The sequence below is a fragment of the Callithrix jacchus genome, chromosome 1 (genome assembly GCF_049354715.1).
Source record: "Callithrix jacchus isolate 240 chromosome 1, calJac240_pri, whole genome shotgun sequence".
NCBI lineage: Eukaryota > Metazoa > Chordata > Mammalia > Primates > Cebidae > Callithrix > Callithrix jacchus.
In genome coordinates, this window is record NC_133502.1 from 211,617,099 (window position 1) to 211,635,208 (window position 18,110).

Below are 18,110 nucleotides of genomic sequence, written 5' to 3' on the forward strand. Positions count from 1 at the left end.
CTTGAACTCCTGACCTCATGATCCACCAGCCTTGGCCTCCCAAAGTGAACAACACTTCTTTTTTTACCTTTTTCTTTTGGAGAGAGAGTCTCACTCTGTCACCAGGCGCTAGGCTGGGGTGCAGTGGCACAATCTCGGCTCACTGCAACCTCCGCCTCCCAGGTTCAAGCAATTCTCCTGCCTCAGCCTCCCGAGTAGCTGGTACTACAGGCGCATGACACCACGCCCAGCTAATTTTTGTATTTTTTTTAGTAGAGACAGGGTTTCACCATGTTGGCCAGGATGGCCTCGATCTCTTGACCTCGTGATCCGCCCGCCTTGGCCTCCCAAAGTGCTGGGATTACAGGCTTGAGCCACTGAGCCTGGCCAACACTCTTTTATATAACCAATGAGTTCAAGAGGAAGTCTCAAGGGAAATTAGAAAATATCTAAACGAAATACAAATTAAAATACAGTATATCAAAACTTGTAGGATGCAGCTAAAACAGTGCTTAAAGGGAAATTTATAGCATTAAATACTTACCTTAAACAAGAAGAAAGGTCTCCAAATCAATGACCTGGTTTCTGTCTTAAGATAACAGAAAAAGAAGAGCAAAATAAGCCCAAGGCAAGCAGAAAACAAGAAAGATTAGAGCCAAAATAAATGTTATAAAGCATAGTAAAACAAATGAGAAAATAAAGCAAGAGGCTGGTTCTTTAAAAAGATCAATAAAATTGATAAATCTCTAGCTGAACTGACAATAAAAAGAGAGAAGAGATATACAAGTTATAATAATTAAAGAAGGGTTATCACTACAGACACCAGAAACATTAAAAGGATAAGAAGGAAATACTATGAACAACTCAAATAAATTCAAGCTAAATAAACCTAGCTGAAATGAAAGTTGAAAGACACAGAATAGGTGAAGAAAGAGGTGACCTGAGTAGTCAGTCCTACATCAGTGAAAGGAATCACACTTTTAGTTTAAATCCTTGGTGGGGGGGGGGATCAAAACCCCAGCCCACATGACTTTACTAGAAAATTCTACCAAACATTTAAAGAAAAAATAACAATATTCTCTACATATTTTTTCCCAGAAAACCGAAAAAGAGAGAACATTTCCCAACTAATTTGATGAGGCTGGCACTACTCTAATACTAAAATCAGACAAAGGCAGTACAAAGAGAAAACCACAAACATCTTTCACAAATATAGACATACAAGTCCTCAAACAAAATAATAGCTTGCTACTTAAGTATCACGTTGGTGGTGGTGGGGGGTAGTGGAAACAGCAAAGCTAATCCAGCAATCCAGCAGTGCAGAAAAAATACACTGGAGCCAACTGGGATTTATCTCAGGATCGTAAAGCTGATTCAATATTCAAAAATCAATCAATGTGAACTCTCACATTAACACTGAAGAAAAACCACAGGATCGTATCAGAAAAAGCATTGGGCAGAATTCAACATCCATTCATGATTTTACAAAAACTCTCAGAAACATAATCCACAAATTCACCTTCCACAAAATTAGAAACTTTTGCTCTTGGAAAAAGATTATTAAGAAAACGAAAAGACAATCTATACAGATGGGGGAAGATATTTTCAAATCATGTATCTGGCAAATAATTTATACACCAAATATATCATTTTCAAAATCTACAAGGAAAACACACTTACAAAATAAAACAACTAAAAATGGGCAACAGATTTGAACAAACACTTCACCAAAGAAGATATGCAAATGGCAAATAAGGACATGAAAACATACTCAGCATCTTTAGTCACTAGGAAAATGTAAATTAAAACCACAGTAAAATGCCATTACATACTTATCAGAACGGCTAAAACAGAAAAGACTGACAATTCCAGTTGCTGGAAAGCCTGTGAAGCAACTGAAACTTTTATACGCTGCCGACAGGATTATAAAATGGTACAACCACTGGGGAACGAAAACTAGCCCCATCCTAGAGACAACCCAAATGCCCGTCAACAGCAGAGCAGAGGTGCATCCAGGCCCAGATACAGAAGTACTGATACATGCTCTAATGTGAATGAGTTTCAGAATGATCACGTCAGGTGAAAGAAGCCAGAAAAAGAGTAAATTCCGTGATTCTATTTATGCAAGATTCTAGGAGACATAAACTGACCTATAGTGACAGAAGTCAGATTAGAAGGAACCTGGAGAAGAGAGATGCAGGGAGGAGGAAGGGAGGGGCACGCATCGAGGCAGGAGGAGACTTTAGGCACAGTGGGTCCGTTCATTGTCTTAAGTGTGGGGATGGCGTCACAAAGGCTGCGCTTGTCAAACTGTCCGTTTGAAATATGTGCAGCTTACTGCATATGCAATTTAATTACATAATCTATTTTTGTGCTCATTAAATGAAATGCAACAGCAAGTAAACACTCCAATTAAAAAGGCATAAGAGATTTGAGCAAACACTCCACCTAAAACAACGTGCAAATAAGTACAAAAAGAAACTCAACATCATAGCCATTAGGGAAATGCAACCCAAACCCATAATGAAATACCACTGCACACCTATTAGAATGGCTAAAATCCAGAAAAAAACTGACAAAACCAAGTGCTGGCAATACTGTGGAGCAACTGGAACTCTCCTATGCTGTTGGTGAGAATGCAAAATGGTACACGCACCCTGGAAAACAGTTTGGTAGTTCCTTATAAATTTTGTTTGTAAAGCAATAAAAAAAGAAAGAAAGAAATTTTGTTTGTTTGTTTTGTTTTGTTTTGAGACAAAATCTCGCTCTGTCGCCAGGCTGAAGCGTAGTGGCATGATCTCAGCTCACTGCAACCTCTGCCTCCCAGGTTCAAGTGATTCTCCACCTCAGTATCTGGGACTACAGGTGTGCACCACCACACCCAGCTAACTTTTGTATTTTTAGTAGAGACGGGGTTTCACTTTGTTGGCCAGGCTGGTATCGATCTCCTGACCTCATGACTTCCTGCCTCAGCCTCCCAAAGTGCTGGGATTAGAGGCATGAGCCACTGCATCCAGACAGGTTTCCTATAAAATGAAATTAACATGTTGCTCAACAATTCTCCTAGATATGTATTCTAGAGAAGTGAAAACTTACATGCAAACAAAAACCCACGCAGGAATGTTTATAGTAGTTATAACTAACCACCCAAAACAGAAATGTGAAAAATATAATCTCCCAAAACAGAAAATGACCCAAACGACCATCCACGGGTGAACATAACACTATTCCTCAACAGAAAGGAAGAAACTATTGATCAATGCAATGACATGGGTGAATCTCCAAAGAACGGAGTGAAATTTACACAGCATTCTGGAAAAGGCCAAAGTGTCGGTACAGAGGACAGATCAGTGGCTGCCATGGGTCAGAAGGAGCGGGAGGGGATCCCTGCCACAGGGCATCAAAAGGCAGGGTTTTGAGAGAATGAGCAGTTTTCCATGTCCCTTTCTGGGGACCACCTCAAGATGAAAGGGAATTTCCAGCATGATGTCCTGCTTAGATTCTATTATAACAAGTCAGAATGAAACATGATAGACTAGGCTGGGCGTGGTGGCCCACACCTGTAATCCCAGCACTTTGGGAGGCCAAGGCAGGTGGATCACTTGAGGCCAGGAGTTCAAGACCAGCCTGGCCAACATGGTGAAACCCCATCTCTACTAAAAATACAAAAATTAACTGGGTGTGGTGGCATGTGCCTGTAATCCCAGGTACTGGGGAGGCTGAGGCAGGAGAATCGCTTGAACCCGAGACGGGGAGATTGTAGTGAGCCAAAATCGCACCATTGCACTCTAGCCTGGATGAAGAAACGAGGTGCTGTCTCAAAAAATAAATAAATAAAAGAAAATCCAGGAATGGATTTTGTGCTCTTCTTCCCAAAACATATAAGCTTAGTCTAACTGTAAGAAGAACATGGCAAAACCCAGTGGAGGTACATTTTACGAGAGCCTGACCAGTGCGCCTCAACACTGCCAAAGTTATCAACCACGGGGAAAGTATAAGAAGCTGGCACAGCCAGAGGAGCCTGGGGAGGCAGAGAGCAAATGCTGTGTGGGGTTCTGGACGGGATCCTGCAACAGAGAAGGGCATTACAGCAAATTCTGGAACCCTGGATGAAGCCTGGCCTTGGGTCTCTAACAGCCCATCAATCCCAGTTCATCAGTCATGCACAGAGCAAGACGCTGACAGGGAAGAGCTCAGAAATGCCTCCAGACACAGGTTAACGCACTCAGCCACTGCTCTTGGCCACAGTCTCACAGGTTATGTTTCAAATAAAATATGTTGTACAGGATTTTTGTGCAATTTTTTCTTGTGTGACAGTCAATGGTCTTTAATTTACTACTAATGTATTATGAAACAATGCCTGTTCAAAGTTTGTGGCTTTGGAGTCAATTCTATCTCTAGTCAAGGTGACTTAAACAGACTTAATAAGCCAAGGCAACATAGTAAGACCCTCATCTCTACAAAAAAATAATTGTAAAAAATTAGCCAGTTATGGTGCTGCCCGCCTGTGGCCCCAGCTATTCTGGAGGCTAAGGCAGGAGGATCGCTTGAGCCCAGGAGGTTAAGGCTACAGTGAGCTATGATCACGCTACTGCACTCCAGCCTAGACTACGGAGACCTATCTCTAAAATAAATAAACAAACAAAGAGACTTAATGACCATGGGTAACTGAAACTTCAGCAAAACTGTAGATGAGGTGGGAGTTATAATCAAATGCCCATGAGCCCATAGTGAGTGCTTCTCCCATTCCAAATAATTTACCATCTTATTTTTGCCCTAATATAAATTCCTCAACAGTGCCCCTGGTACAGGCTAGTAGTTCTTCGGTTAAACAAACGAGCTGATGAGTTTTATCATGACCATCATTACTTCCAGAAGCTGTCTTCTTTCTATCAAGGTAGAGCAGCCAGTGGGGAAAGAAAGAGCACTGACCTAACCACTGTTGCCCTTCACCTAATCTCCCTGTGAAGCAGCACAGCCATTCTAAGGGAAGATGTTGAATTGGCTGGTCTCCCAGGCCAGAGAGAACACTGCCAAGGCCATGAGGCCTAAGGCAGGCACACAGATGGTATGGGCTCCCTCCCACCTCCTGCTCATCTGGCACCTCCCAGGCTATACCTGGAACCAGAAAGGTGCTCCCTGGACAGGCCGGTCCTGAGCAGAGGCCTCAGCATCATCCTCTGCCTTCCTGGTGAGGACAGACAGCAGTGAGGCCCAGAATCCCAGAACTGTCCCCTACATTGCAGCCTCCGCTGGCGACCTTGCTCTCCCAAGAAACCTCACACACCCCACTCCAAGAAGCTGCATCAGACACTGCTGTCCAAGCCAATTCACTGGCACACATCTTAAAATGCTGCTGCTACAAACCAGGAAACTGAGGTCTAGTCACACCCTTCCCCATCTCTGAAATGCAAGGCGATCAGCAGGGAGTCAGTGGGGTCAGTCACAGACACTAGCTCCCAACAACCCTTCTCAGTCACTGATGTTGTCTGCCCACCAAGGCCCCGGGGATCAGAATTGCTTCCATAGTCTTAGCTCTCGGCCCAGGACATGGGGGGGGGGGTGGGAGCAGCCTAGTGAGTAACGCCCAGGCCCCCAAGGGGTCGTCCTGCCAAGGGCACATCCCCCTCCAAGGAAGGCCAGACCTGACTGGAAGGGCTGCAGAAAAGCTGCACTCTAGCTGCAAACAGGAAGGGATGAGCTGCTCAAATGGTGAGGTCCCTATCCTGTTACCTGCCACTCATGGCCACAAAGGAACAGACACCCTCCTTGGGCCAAGGAAAACATGCTGCACCTCCCTGTTTGGATCCCCAGCTACCAGGGCCAGCTACTGGGGATACCAGGACTCTGCTGGTGTCACCTGGCCTGGGAAGGACCTGAGCAGCTCAAGCTGGCCACACGCCAGCCACAGCCCTGGCCACGGCCCCCACCTGCCCACGCCCATTGCAGCCCGCTCCTTGTCCTGAGCGCGGGAAACAGGTTTGCCAGCACTAACTCAAACTTCACAAAGAAACCATTTCTGGAATGGGGCTCCGTTTGGCGATTCGGAGTCAAAGGCGCACTTCATAGCTCCCTTCCAAATCCCGTGCATTGTCAGGCCCCGTTCCCCTTTGAAGCCTCGCTGAGTGATTGAAGCGTCTACTTTCTGAGGGGCAGATAGCACAGGGCTGGTAATCTGACTCTAAGCCACGGGATAAAGGTAGTTTGTTTCCTCTCAGCCCGTCTGTCAACACCTCCTCAGTAATTAGCCCTAATTATTACAGAGGGCCAGCCTCCCATTCGGTTATTAAATCAGAAATAGTATCACGGCTGGGCATCTGTCAACGCCCCGACTGGCGACCTTCGATTCATTGAATCCTCTGTCAGTATCCGCCTTTGGAAGCGCCCAGGCGGGCAGGGAGGCAGCGGCTTCAAAGATGCAGATCCGAGGAAGAATTCCGGGGAGGCAGAGAGGCAGGGAGGGCAGGTGCCCAGCGACCCAGTGGTGAGGGGAAACTGGGCACCACCCCCTGGGCAGCAAGTGACAGCCCGACCCCAGCCATTTCCTACCTCCCAGGGCTGACCGATGTCAGTCTCTCCGTGGCGGGGAATAGGTATGCCCCTAAAGAGCTCCTTCCCTTGGAGAAGGAAGCACCCCCAGGCCTACATCAGGCACATCCGTCTCAGGGAGTGGCAGGCAGGCTGCAGCCTTGACTGACAGCTTGGCCTAAGGCCCAGCAAAACCCTGCACCGGCTCTGTGCAGGGAGGGGAACCTGAGCCCCAACTGCCCAGAGCACTGGTAAGCTGGCAAATCTGCAAAGCAGAACTCAGATTCCAGCCGGAGACACGATTTCCATAGTGGAGCTGAGAGTGCTGCAGTCCTGTAGGCCCCAGGGAAGGACAGCCACCCACCTCGCTTCTGGGCCTGAATCTCTTCCCCATCCTAGTAAAATGGCCACTTGCGCTGCCACAGGGGCCTTCTGCTCTGGCTAAGCACCTCCAGTCTGCTCCCCTAGGGGATGGCTGCCCCCCCAGCATGATTCACACTGTCAGGCCAGGAGCTGGGGCTGACCTGACCTCACTTGGGGCAGTGACCCAGGTTCCCCAGGGCTGGCCACCAGCATTCTCCAGAGGCTGAGACCCACAGTGCCCAACCCTACTGCCACCAGGAGCTCCTGGCCTGCGGTGAGCCAGTTGGGGCCCAGCATGGTGCCTACATGCTGACCCACACCAGGTCTGTGGCACCCCTTCCAGACAGGACCCACTGTGTATGAGGGAGGACCCCAGAGACCAGTCACTTGTGCTGGGGACACAGACCATGTGGCGTGATTCATTCCCAAGCAGAGGCGAGTTCTCAGCAGCCCACTGCAGCCTGTTCTTTCCTGAAGCACTGCCAGTCCTGTGGGTCCTCGTGGCCACCAAATGCCACACTGGCAGGACCAGGCCCCACTGAGCCAGTGTGGGTGGGTCTCATGAAGACAAGGACATGGGTTCGTTTTCTTCCCTGGAAATATCTGGAAGCATCATGGCTGGGGCATGAGGAGTGACCTGCTGACCAGCCCTACAGTCAGCAGGGGCGCCAGGCAGGCGCTAAGGCTCAGACTTCTCCTTGGCACCCGGAGACAGGCTGCCCCAGCTGGGCCAGGAGGAAATGCCAGCGTGAGGAGCCACCAGGCTGCAGGGGCAGGCAGGATGGGCAGGCGGGGTCTCTCTGTGAGCAGGCAACTCACGCTGTGGCCGGGGATGTCCATTGCCCCAGGAGTGGGTCCCAGGAGTCTGGCAAGTCGGCAGGAAGGAAGCTTGACTTGGGCATTTTTAGCCAGCCTGCCCCAGGCACTTACGGGCAGAGGCAGGAACCCAGCCAGCAGAGAGGACCGGCCTTTTCGCCTGGGATGAACACACGGAAAAGCTTACTGCTTTACGGGAAGCGTAACATTCCTGTGCCCCAGTCCAGCCTCTTCTTGGAGGCCATCCCGGCAGGGAGACAGACAAAGCTCATGGAGAGTGCGGGATGGGGACCAATCCCCTGGGGCTGCTGCCCCTGGCCTGGGGGAGGGACGTGCCCTGAGAACTTGGTTAGAGTTGGAGGAGAGGTCCCTAAGCATGCTGGGGCTGACACTTTCTGACAGGGACTTGCCTGTGTGGCTCCTCCTGTGGCAGAGGTCACCTTGGGTAGAAAGGGGAGGTTCCCCCATCACACACAGAGGGTGGTGTGGCCAGATGTATGTCTCAACTCCCGACCACCCAGTTGTGTACAGTCGGCTGTGCACCTGCTTACACACGCATGTCAGCGATGTGCTTGCCACACCCACATCCGCAAACATGCAAATGAGGACAGAGGCCAGCCTCCTGCTCACTCTGCCCCGTGGGGTGCCCTCATAGCCCACTCCATGGGTGCTGCGGGTGGACCCCTCACTGAGGACCCCCATGTGCACAGCCTGTGATAAACACTCCCCAGTCCCCTGCACTGTTCACACACACAGGTGAGGTGGGCAGTGCAGGCACAGCAGGGGCAGGGGAGTCACATGACCTCTGCACCCAGCTGGCAGCCCCGCCAATGGGGACACAGAAGAATGTGGCAAGTACATGAGCACCTTCCATCCCCAGGCCCCAGCCCTGTGCTGTAGGGTCCCTGAAAAGGAAAGGAGTGGGTTAATGAGGGCACCCCAGAGGCCTGGACTTGCCTCTGGCCAGGCCCCACCTATACACCATGACCCTGTAACAGAGACAATGTGGCCCAAAGAGAAACTAAGGGAGTGACAGGTCCTGCTGTCCGGAGAGCAGGCTTGGCCAGGCTGTCCAGCGACATGGCGCTCCCAAGGCCTGCACCAGCAGAGTGTGAACGGTGCTGGGGCTGGACAAGGGCCACGACACCATCCTCTCTGCCTCTGCATTTGTGATCCAATGTGCTTTAAATCTTGCCAGGCTGGGCATGGTGGCTCATGCCTGTAATCCCAGCACTTTGGGAGGCCGAGACAGGCAGATGATGAGGTCTGGAGTTCAAGACCAGCCTGGCCAACATGGTGAAACCCCATCTCTACTAAAAATACAAAAATTAGCCAGGCGTGGTGGTGCACACTTGCAGCCCCAGCTATTTGGAAGGCTGAGGCAGAAGAATCGTTGGAACCTGGGAGGCGGAGATTGCAGTAAGCCAAGATCAGGCCACAGCACTCCAGCCTGGGTGACAGAGCGAGACTCCATCTGAAAAAAAAAAAAACACCAAAAGCCTTGCCAAGACAATTTGAAGAATAGGGACATGGAAGGTTTCCCTGTGAGATAACCAAGACTTATAAAGCTAGAATAACTAGCAGGGGACAGATCGGAACAGAGAGTAGGCGGGTAGGCCAGGCATGGCCCGGGGGTAGCTGCAGCCAGGGTATGAGTTGCTGCAGCCAGCAGCTGATGCTGGGGCAGGCTGGTGCCCGGTGGAAAAAGGTGAAATGGGATCCCGTCGGTCCGGATATAATAGGTTATGCTGTGGAAAACACAAGCCCCAAACTCAGTGGCTTCACGCATCAAAAATTTATTTCTTGCTCATATTACACATACATCGCAGTCGGCAGAGGGGCTCTGCTCGTCGCAGGCTCTCAAGGATGACAGTAGACCCCTCCCTCCCACCACAGTTACACTTACAGGTGCACTCGAGGTTGAATGTCAAAGGCAAAATGTTACAACCTGGGAACACAGGATAACGTTTTGTACCCCCAGGTAGGGAAAGATTTCTTAAGTGAGAAACAGAGTATCACGTACAGCACAACTAGACACTGCCCACTCAATAGCTGAGGCTTGGCAGTATGGCCCCAGAACCCAGGGCCAGGGGGACAGGCATGTGGAGACAACGGCCTGCTCAAGATAGCACTGTCAGGAACAGCAAAGACGAAACTAGAGAAGCCCATCTCGGGCACTGCTGTGAGCAGAACTGTGTCCCCCGCAATATTATGATCAAGTCCTAACCGCTAGTACTTTTATTTGAAGACAGAGTCTTTAAAGAGGTAATTCAGGGTTCGTTGAGTTCATGGGAGGGCCCTGATCTAATAGACTGAGGGCATCACGAGAGATTAGGACACAGACACAGACAGGGACACAACAAGAAGGTGGCCATCTGCAGGCCAAGGAGTGAGACCTCAGGAGAAACCAATCCTGCCCACACCTTGATCTCAGGCTTCCAGCTCCAGAACCACGAGGAGATAAATGTCTGTTGTTTAAGCCCATCAGCCTGTGGTCCTTTGTCAGGCAGCCCCAGCAGACAAACAGGTACGTTGCCCTGGATGGACGCAGGCCATCCTCCCATCCTTAGCAGCAGCATTAACCAGTCCCGCATTGGGTGGCTGCTCATACTTCATACTGAGCACCCCGGCCCACAGGATGATCAGCTGCTCTCGTCCTATGGAACTGAGGTGTGGTTCTGTGGCTTCCTTTGGCCACAGACATGGAAGTGGGGTGACACACATCACTTGTGGGCTGCTGTGGTCTTTCCCCTGCCTCAGTGAGCATGGAGAAATATGTCCAGGTAGGGTCTTGTCAGCACAGGTTTGACAGGCGCCATCCATGGCGGCCGCCAGGTGTGAGTAAGAAATAAGCAGTGTCAACTGTAGCACTACCGCTGGAGATCTTTGTTACTGCGGCACAGTCTGGCTCGTGCTGACTGATCCTTCGGGGTAACAGTTTTATTTGCCTTGCTCCTTTATTGCTGGATCTTTGGGCTTTTCCAGTTCTTCTGTTCAAAAAACAGTGACACCAACCTTGTGGGTGTCAGAGGGCCTAGACCCCAGCCAAGGCAATGCATGGGCACCATTCTCATTCAAACCTTCTGACCACCCCATGAAGAAAAATTATGTTCAAAGCTCAAAAAGGTCAGGTGAGGACCCTCAGCTCATGAGGGGAGGGGAGGATCCAAGGCCAACCTCCAGTCCCTGCTCTAAACCCCCATGTAGTGGCACCAAATCATGACCATCCCTGGCAAGAGCCTTCGTGCACCTAGCAAGCAGTCACAGCATGTGTGTTCCTAGAACACACACCTTATGTGGTCAAACAGTAATACTGTACACTCCCACCAGTAGTATGAGAAGGCCCACTTCTCCATACTGCCACAACTCTGGGCATCTAAAACTTTTAACATCCTGGAATCACAGGCCAAAAAAATTCACCTGTATTTCCCTCTAGTACTTTCATAATTTTAACACTGAAATCTTTAAGCCATCTAGAATACATACTGAAATAAAGAGTGAGGCATGCACTTGGCTTTACTATTTTCCAGAGGGCCAACTGCTTTTACTGACTAATCCATTTTACTCTCATTAATTGGAAACACCTCTATCTAGCATGTACTAAACCTCCCTCTTTATTTGACCCTGCTTCAAAGTTCTCTATTCTCTGCTCATCTAAGTATTTTAATTCTTGTAGCTTTGTAAACGATTCCAATATCCCATAGGACCTCATCCTCAGAACTTCCTATTTTAAAGTTTTCCTTGGAGACGGGTACTTTAAACACCATCTCATAGTGCCCATCATGTCCTACCTTCAGGAAATAAAATCTCCGGTATTTCCAAGGGAAGTGAGGGACAGACACCATGATTGGAAAGCAGGGCCAGCACCATGGCCTGTCCCTGAGCACACCCAGCAAACCCTGCCAGGCTCTGTAGCTCCTGAGCACCCCCGCTTCGGGTCTGTCCGTGAGTCGGGGCCAGGAGAGACAAACAACCCAGGGAGAGCGCCTCCTCTCCTGGGCCTTGGTGCACCTCCCTCCCCAAGGAGCAGGAAAGCAGCTCTGTCATCTCTGTCTGTCTGAAAGCAGGTGCTGCAGCAGCTGGCAACCAAGCAACTCTGCAAGGGGCCATGTGTACTGCCTGTCTGGAAGGTCATGCCGGAGCCCATCCATGCCTCCACCCTACCTGTGCAGGAAACCTGGACATCACCACTTTGAGACCCTGCTTTCCTTTCTAGAGAGAACCCAACCAGAATTAACAGGACCCATTTTACAAATTAAAAACCAGGTCACCTGGACTCTCCCGTGGGCTCTCAAGCCTGCATAGGCTAGCGCTGTGCGACTGGCCCTCAGACACATGGCAGACCATAACTCACACGTCCCGAGGAGCTGCCTGGGTTTCAAGAGCACAAAAGACCCAAAGCCCCAGTAGGATAGAGTTCAGAAGAGAAGGCAGCAATCCCAGGCTGAAGGATCCACCTCAGGTCCACTAAAGGGAGATGGGAAGATGGCCTGTCCAGAAGCCTGTGGGACAGGGTAAGGGTCAGCTGGGTGACTAGTCTGTCCATCCCAGAGAGCAACTCTGGGTTCTACTGCCAAGCCCGACGACAGTGCACCGGAGGCAGGCATGGGGGAGCAGACTGACCTGACCCCTCAGGCTGGGGCCTGAGCCATTGCATAGAGGGCAGCTGTGTGACCTGGCACAGAAGCAGGGAGCTGGGCCAGGATGTCCAGGACTTCCCACATCTGACCAGAATCAAGACTGAACATGGGTTTCTTCTGCCAGCTTACTTGCTTTGCTACAGGGTTATACCCACTTGCTAACAATAGCTTCCCACCTATTTCCAAGGTTTCCAGCTGTTTTATCTACACGGTATTTGTGCCCTGAAATAACACACATCTGAACCCAGAGCCTTTCTTAGTGATAATTACCAAATAAAATAATCCCAACAATTTGTTTTTCTAAGGTTTTTTTGTTTTTGAGACAGAGTTTCGCTTTTGTTACCCAGGCTGGAGTACAATGGAGTAAAAAGTCTCAGCTCACTGCAACCTCCCAGGTTCAAGCAATTCTCCTGCCTCAGCCTCCCAAGTAGCTGGGATTACAGGCAAGCACCACCACACCTGGATAATTTTGTATTTTTAGTAGAGACGAGGGTTCTCCATGTTGGTCCGGCTGGTCTCGAACACTCGACCTCAGGTGATCCGCCTGCATTACAGGTGTGAGCCACTGTGCCCAGTCAGTTTCTGAGTAAGTTTAATCAGATGCTTGCTAATTAGTTTTTCCTAAAATAGTTGGCTGCATTTTCAATTCACATTTCTGCTTTTCCTTTCTACTTTTTAAGATGGTGTTGTTTTGTTGTTTTCACGATCATAAAACTGAAAGGGGCTTGAAATTCTTGTCCAAGCACCAAAGTGGGCACACACTGAACACACTGGGCGGCTGTACCTGCCCATCCTGTGGTAAACTTGGCTCCAGGAGCTTCCAAGCTCAGCTTCCACTAGAAAACCCCTCCTTGTGTGGAACAGGTCTTTCTTCATTCCAATCCTCTGGGCCTGGGGCCTCACAGCTCTGGATTGCTGCCTGGTCCTCACTCTACCTACAGCTCTCGCAGGTCAGTTCAGTTCTCCACCTGCCCAGCCACCCACCCCCACCTACTCAGCCCCAGCTCCTTCGATCAGACTCTTGGACCCTCAAATCCCCTGCTAGAAACCACACCTGCAATGCTCATGACCAGGCCTCTGCTCCCGAGAGAATGGAAACAGGGACTCACTGGTAGGCAGCCACTGCACCACAGGCTCAGCCAGTAATGCAACACATGTTTAATGAGCACCAATTGTGCACCAAGCCACACAGCTGACTAAGACAGAGCCCCTGCCCTGGAGGGTCACAGTCTGCCAGGCGGGAGATCCCAGTCATTTACATCACTGGGGCTTAATTGCTGAATGGGCGATGCACGGGAGTGCGCAGGGGACAGCAGCACAGCAGCAGGGAAGAGGAAGCTGCTTCAGAACACCAGGCATGACTTGAGCGCTAACAAACCAAGGGAGAATGCCTGCAGCTGAGCTTAACAAGGGGCTTACATCCCATCTTCCTGCATCCAAACCTCCCAGCTGGCCAGGACTGCTGCTAAACCCACAGGAAACATCGTTCTCTGCCAAGATGCCATCCCACTCATCCAGCAGAATCAAAGTTGCCACTTCCTCCAGGCAGCCTTCCTCACATTCCAGCTGGGACAGAAGTCACAGGGAGCAGAGATGGTGCGGTTAGGGGGACATACAGAGACCCCAAACAGGAACCAGATCCCAACAGGGCAGATGTGGCAGACCCAGTTCAGTCCCAGACAGTGTGGAAGACATCAAGGGGGGTGTTTTGTGGGGGTGGAAGTGACAAAGATGATGCAAGTATCTGCTGGGAGTTGATCTACAAAATGACCCCCTCGTGGGAGCAGGCCTGGGTGAGACGGCAATCCCAGGTGATGGGCAGGGACGAAGCTGGCAGCCAGCAGGAGCAGGGAAAGGGCACAGGGCGGAGGACAAGCTCTGCTGGGGTCGGGGGAGCTGTTTCTGCTCAGGGCAAAGTCCAAAACAAGCACACCTTGCCCAGCTATGGGGTCATCTGAAATCATCTGGGGATGCCACTCTCCTCTGACAGGGGATTAAGGGACTCTCAAGCCACACAGGCCACTTTATCACAAGGCGCAGCATTGTTCCCGCCTGGGTTGTGTTCAGAACCCAGGAGAAAGTGGTGGCTCTCCTGGGGTCTCCGGGGCCTCCACCACCTCCTGTGGGGTACCTGAGGATACCTCCTGGTCTCCCTCTGTCTCCGAAACCTCCTCCTCTGTTTTCTGGGGTTTCAGATCCCCTGGCTGAGCTGGGTCTGGTCCCTGGGCAGGAGAATTAGCAGACTCCAACAGTCTAGGGACAGGTGTGGAGACTGCCTCCTCTGGCTGAGAGGAGGCTGGTTCCACAGGACCAGGCTTGGAGCTACATGCAGAACTGGGCAGGACTGGGGGCTCCCTGGGGCCAGGGGTGCTCTCCTTGGTCAGCTGCTGCTTGGGCAGAGCACTTCTGGATCTAGAGCTGGACCTAGACACAGCAGGGGTGGCCATGGTGGCTGGAAAAGCCCTGGGGGCAGTACCCATGTTGAGTGCCAGGCCCTCCAAGAACCTAGCTAAGTATTGCCTCACCGCAGGCAGCTGAGGGGACACTGGAGGCCGGCTGGAGGCCAGGGGCAGGGGACAGGGAACCGCCTCATGGTACTCAGCCAAACTGTTCGGGTCTTGAACAACTTCCTTGAGATCCCGGCAGAAGAGCTCGTAATCGTCAGGCAGGGGCAGGTCCCCAACAAGGTAGGGGGCTGCCCAGGCACGGGCTCGGCCTGTCAGGCGCCCGAGGATCTCGTAGACACGGCTGGTGTTGTCCTGATAGTGCTCAAAGCGGAAGGACATGTAATCGCCCAGTTGGGCCAAGAAACGGTCCAGTAGCCACGGGGAGCCATCAAAGGTGCCTGGGTCCGAGCCTGGCACCCAGCAGAAGTCCACCCTGCGGGGTCGGGAGCTGGGCATGCACCCAGCTAGAGGACCCCTTTCTTCGAGTTGACTGCCAGGAGCACCACTAGCTGTGCTCTTCTGCTCCATGATCGTTCGCACACACACAGGGTCCCCGCAGCAGGGCCGCTCAATCCAGGGATCCACAAGGGGGGTGCATGCTAACCCAGGAGAGGCCTGGTCCATCTGCTGCCATGGGTGTGCGTTGGCATAATTGGCGGCTGCCCAGATGGGAACGCGAGGGCCCTGTTGACGGCAACGGCCGCGAGGCATGCTGGGAGCACAGGGGAGAAGAGAGGAGAGCCAGCACTGGGGGCAGGGTGTGGACAGATGTGGCTTGCACACACAACAGTACAGGGATGGCTGAACGGGGCGTGGCAGACCCGCACTGGTCCAGGCAAGTGCTGAGGATCAGGGAGCTGACAGTTGCAGCCTCAGGAGAGCTGAGAAGAGCTGAGGGACTGTCAGTCGCCAGGCCACCATCCGAAGCAATCTGTCCAAAGACAAGGTGGGGAAGAGCAGGAACCAGGCCTAACCATCACCACTGGACTGGCGGGAAGAGGCAGCAAGCGGGCAACCCTCTGGTACCCAACTAGGAGGTCTGAGTGGAAGGAGGGGCCCAGGGGACTGGCCTATGAGGTCTGAGAAGGTGGGCAAATGCTGCCTATGACAATGCAAGGGCAAGGTGGAATGATAGCCGCTGTCAATTTCAGAAGAAAAGGCACCAGATCAGAACTGTCAGGGAATTTCAGGATAGCAGTAGTAGCAAACTTTTACTGAGTGCTCCATTTGCGCCGCCTCCCCCACATGAGATTGGTACTAGTATTGTTTTTGAGGCAGGCATTGCTGCAGTAACTCGTCTGCAGCCACACACCAACCCATAAGTGAAGTAAGCAGTAGGAACTGGCTGGAGACCACAGCCTTAAGCACTATACGGCATGCAGACTATAAACTACGTTTGTCTGCTGAGTAGGTTCTAGCTGCCCCAAAAATCTCTGAACAATGCACAAACAGCATTGTCATTACATTCTTTTACATCCCAGCACCAGGCACAAAGCAGGTCCTACCTGCATCCCTGACAGCAGCAGGGAGCCTGCTATTATTATCCGCTTCCTCCGGACCCCACATGCTTTCCAAATTCACCTCTCACAACTGAGTGCCACCTGCAGGCAATGCCACCGCCACCCCTAAACACCACAGTCCCCACCCAGCCACAGCCCAGCATCCCAGTCCCCATTCCAAAGCAAGTGGAATCCCACTTGCTTTGTCTGCTCCCACCACTCCAGTCACTTGTGCACTGGGTCTGGGGAGTCTCAGTTTGATGGCTGAACCTGCCCCTTCTCCACGCAGCAGTCACCTAGGAGGCTCCACAGCGAGCTGGCATAGTTCTCTTCGAGTGCAAGGAGTCCTCCTCTGGGGGTCTCACAATCTCCAGCCTAACTCTAGCCCCCCCACCCCAGTCTCTCTGCAAACGGAGACTCACTCACGACCTCCATGAAACTCTCTGCTTCACCCTGCATACAAACTCCACTAGCTCACTGGGAGCACAAGGCCTGCACACACCTTCATCCCAGGTCTCCTATCTGCTGGTCATTCCCCCCTCAGGATGAGTTGGTTCAAGGACCTCCCAGGGTAGCCTGCAGCACTAGAACCTGCCAAGGCCACTGGCCCTACCTCCACCACCCAAACACTCTGGAACCCCTCAGGTCTGACCCCCTCTGGGGGGTCTTCACCTGAAACCCAGCCCTTGACCCTGGCTTCCCACCTTACTGTAAGATTATACTAAGGCCTGGGGGCAGCAAACCCACAGGACAGCACATGAGTGAGTCCAGTCCAGTCCCTCACTGCACTCTAAAAAAGCAATGACCCCAATCCAGGGCCCAGCTCCTACTACCAGCCAAGTTTAGGTATCCAGGTTACCTACAATTAGCACACCCATGCCCAGGAGCCACAGTATGCTACCCAGATCTCTGCCTTCCCTTCTTTCCAGTCCACCACCCTGCCCACTCACCTGCACACCTGTGTCCAATGGAGCCTAGGAGAACGCTTCCCTGCGCCAGCCAGCCAGGCCTGCTTCAGCCTGAGCTTCCTAACGCTGGGCCGCACTCTCACCATTTTAAGAACCTTAGCCCTCCCACGCCTCTCAGTCTGTTGGGGCCCCTGCTTCTCTCCCCACACTGCCTTGGCACAGGAGACTTTCGGCCCTTCTGAACTGCACAGCACTATCCTAAAGGAGCAGGTACCACGGCGCATGTGTACTTGCCCCCACAAGGCCAAAGGCAGCACCTGGAACGCTGGGGCGTCCTCTGCTCTGGGGAGACCCAGGGGCCCCAAGTACAAAACGTGCCCAAAGCCTTAAAGCAAGCTGAGTGCACACGACTGCACCGCCCGCCCCCCAGCAACCGCCATGCAGGAAATACGAGCTCACAAGCCCCACGGCAATAAGACGCCCACCTACCTGCGGCTACGCGAAGCGCCAGCGAAGAGGGTCCAGGGATCCGCAGCCAGAGACCGGGGGACGGGCCTCCCTCCGAGGGTGAGTCCAAGCGCCACCTAGAAAGTAGAGAACGAGATCGGTCGCCGTGAGGCCAGGCAAGGCGCGGGCGCGACCTCCCGAAACGGCGACAACGGCCCGAATGTCTCCAGGTGCCCCCACAAACCCCCGGCGCGGACCGAGAAACTGAGGCCCGCAGGCCAAAGGCACTGCGACCCAGCCTGGGGCTCCGAGTGCCCCTCCGCGGATCAGAAATCGGGAAAAGACGGAGGGGCGCAGCTCCAGGCCTGCGCGCACGGAGTTCCAAGCCGGCCGCCGCGGCTCCCGCCTCCACACTGACCCTCCGGCCGGAGTCGGCGACGCAAGCTCGGAGCAGCGCCGCGCAGAGTCCAGGGCCCGACTGCG

The 18,110-nt window shown here is 52.1% G+C and overlaps 2 protein-coding genes across 11 annotated transcripts in view; both read right to left on the reverse strand.

Moving 5' to 3' along the window:
- Window positions 1-18,107, reverse strand: part of GNB1L (G protein subunit beta 1 like) — a 67,935-nt gene extending 49,828 nt beyond the window's left edge. For 2 of the 8 annotated variants that reach the window (XM_009006759.5, XM_035276459.3), the window contains exons 1-2: window positions 18,046-18,107; window positions 17,670-17,764 (exon numbers count right to left, since the gene is read on the reverse strand). The gene's annotated coding sequence lies outside the window, so the exon portion shown is untranslated. Of the gene's footprint in view, window positions 1-523; window positions 569-17,669 lie in introns of all 8 variants that reach the window. The other 6 variants (XM_078341977.1, XM_078341981.1, XM_017977970.4 and 3 more) reach the window with 4 other exon arrangements.
- Window positions 9,467-18,107, reverse strand: RTL10 (retrotransposon Gag like 10). Of its 3 annotated transcripts, none has more exons than XM_054241814.2 (3): window positions 18,046-18,107; window positions 17,670-17,764; window positions 9,467-15,704 (listed from the first exon to the last, which is right to left on the reverse strand). In XM_054241814.2, the coding sequence occupies exon 3, from the start codon at window positions 15,482-15,484 to the stop codon at window positions 14,390-14,392; it is 1,095 nt and encodes a 364-aa protein (XP_054097789.2). In that variant the 5' UTR covers window positions 15,485-15,704; window positions 17,670-17,764; window positions 18,046-18,107; the 3' UTR covers window positions 9,467-14,389. The 3 variants fall into 3 exon arrangements, with proteins under 3 accessions (XP_054097789.2, XP_078198098.1, XP_078198097.1); XM_078341972.1 differs by having other exon boundaries at window positions 17,885-18,107; XM_078341971.1 differs by having other exon boundaries at window positions 17,670-18,107.
- Window positions 18,108-18,110: the final 3 nt, after the last annotated feature.

Bases quoted from the DNA above. Each gene is read 5' to 3' on its own strand.
- RTL10 (XM_054241814.2), bottom strand. From the start codon at position 15,484: ATGCCTCGCGGCCGTTGCCGTCAACAGGGCCCTCGCGTTCCCATCTGG.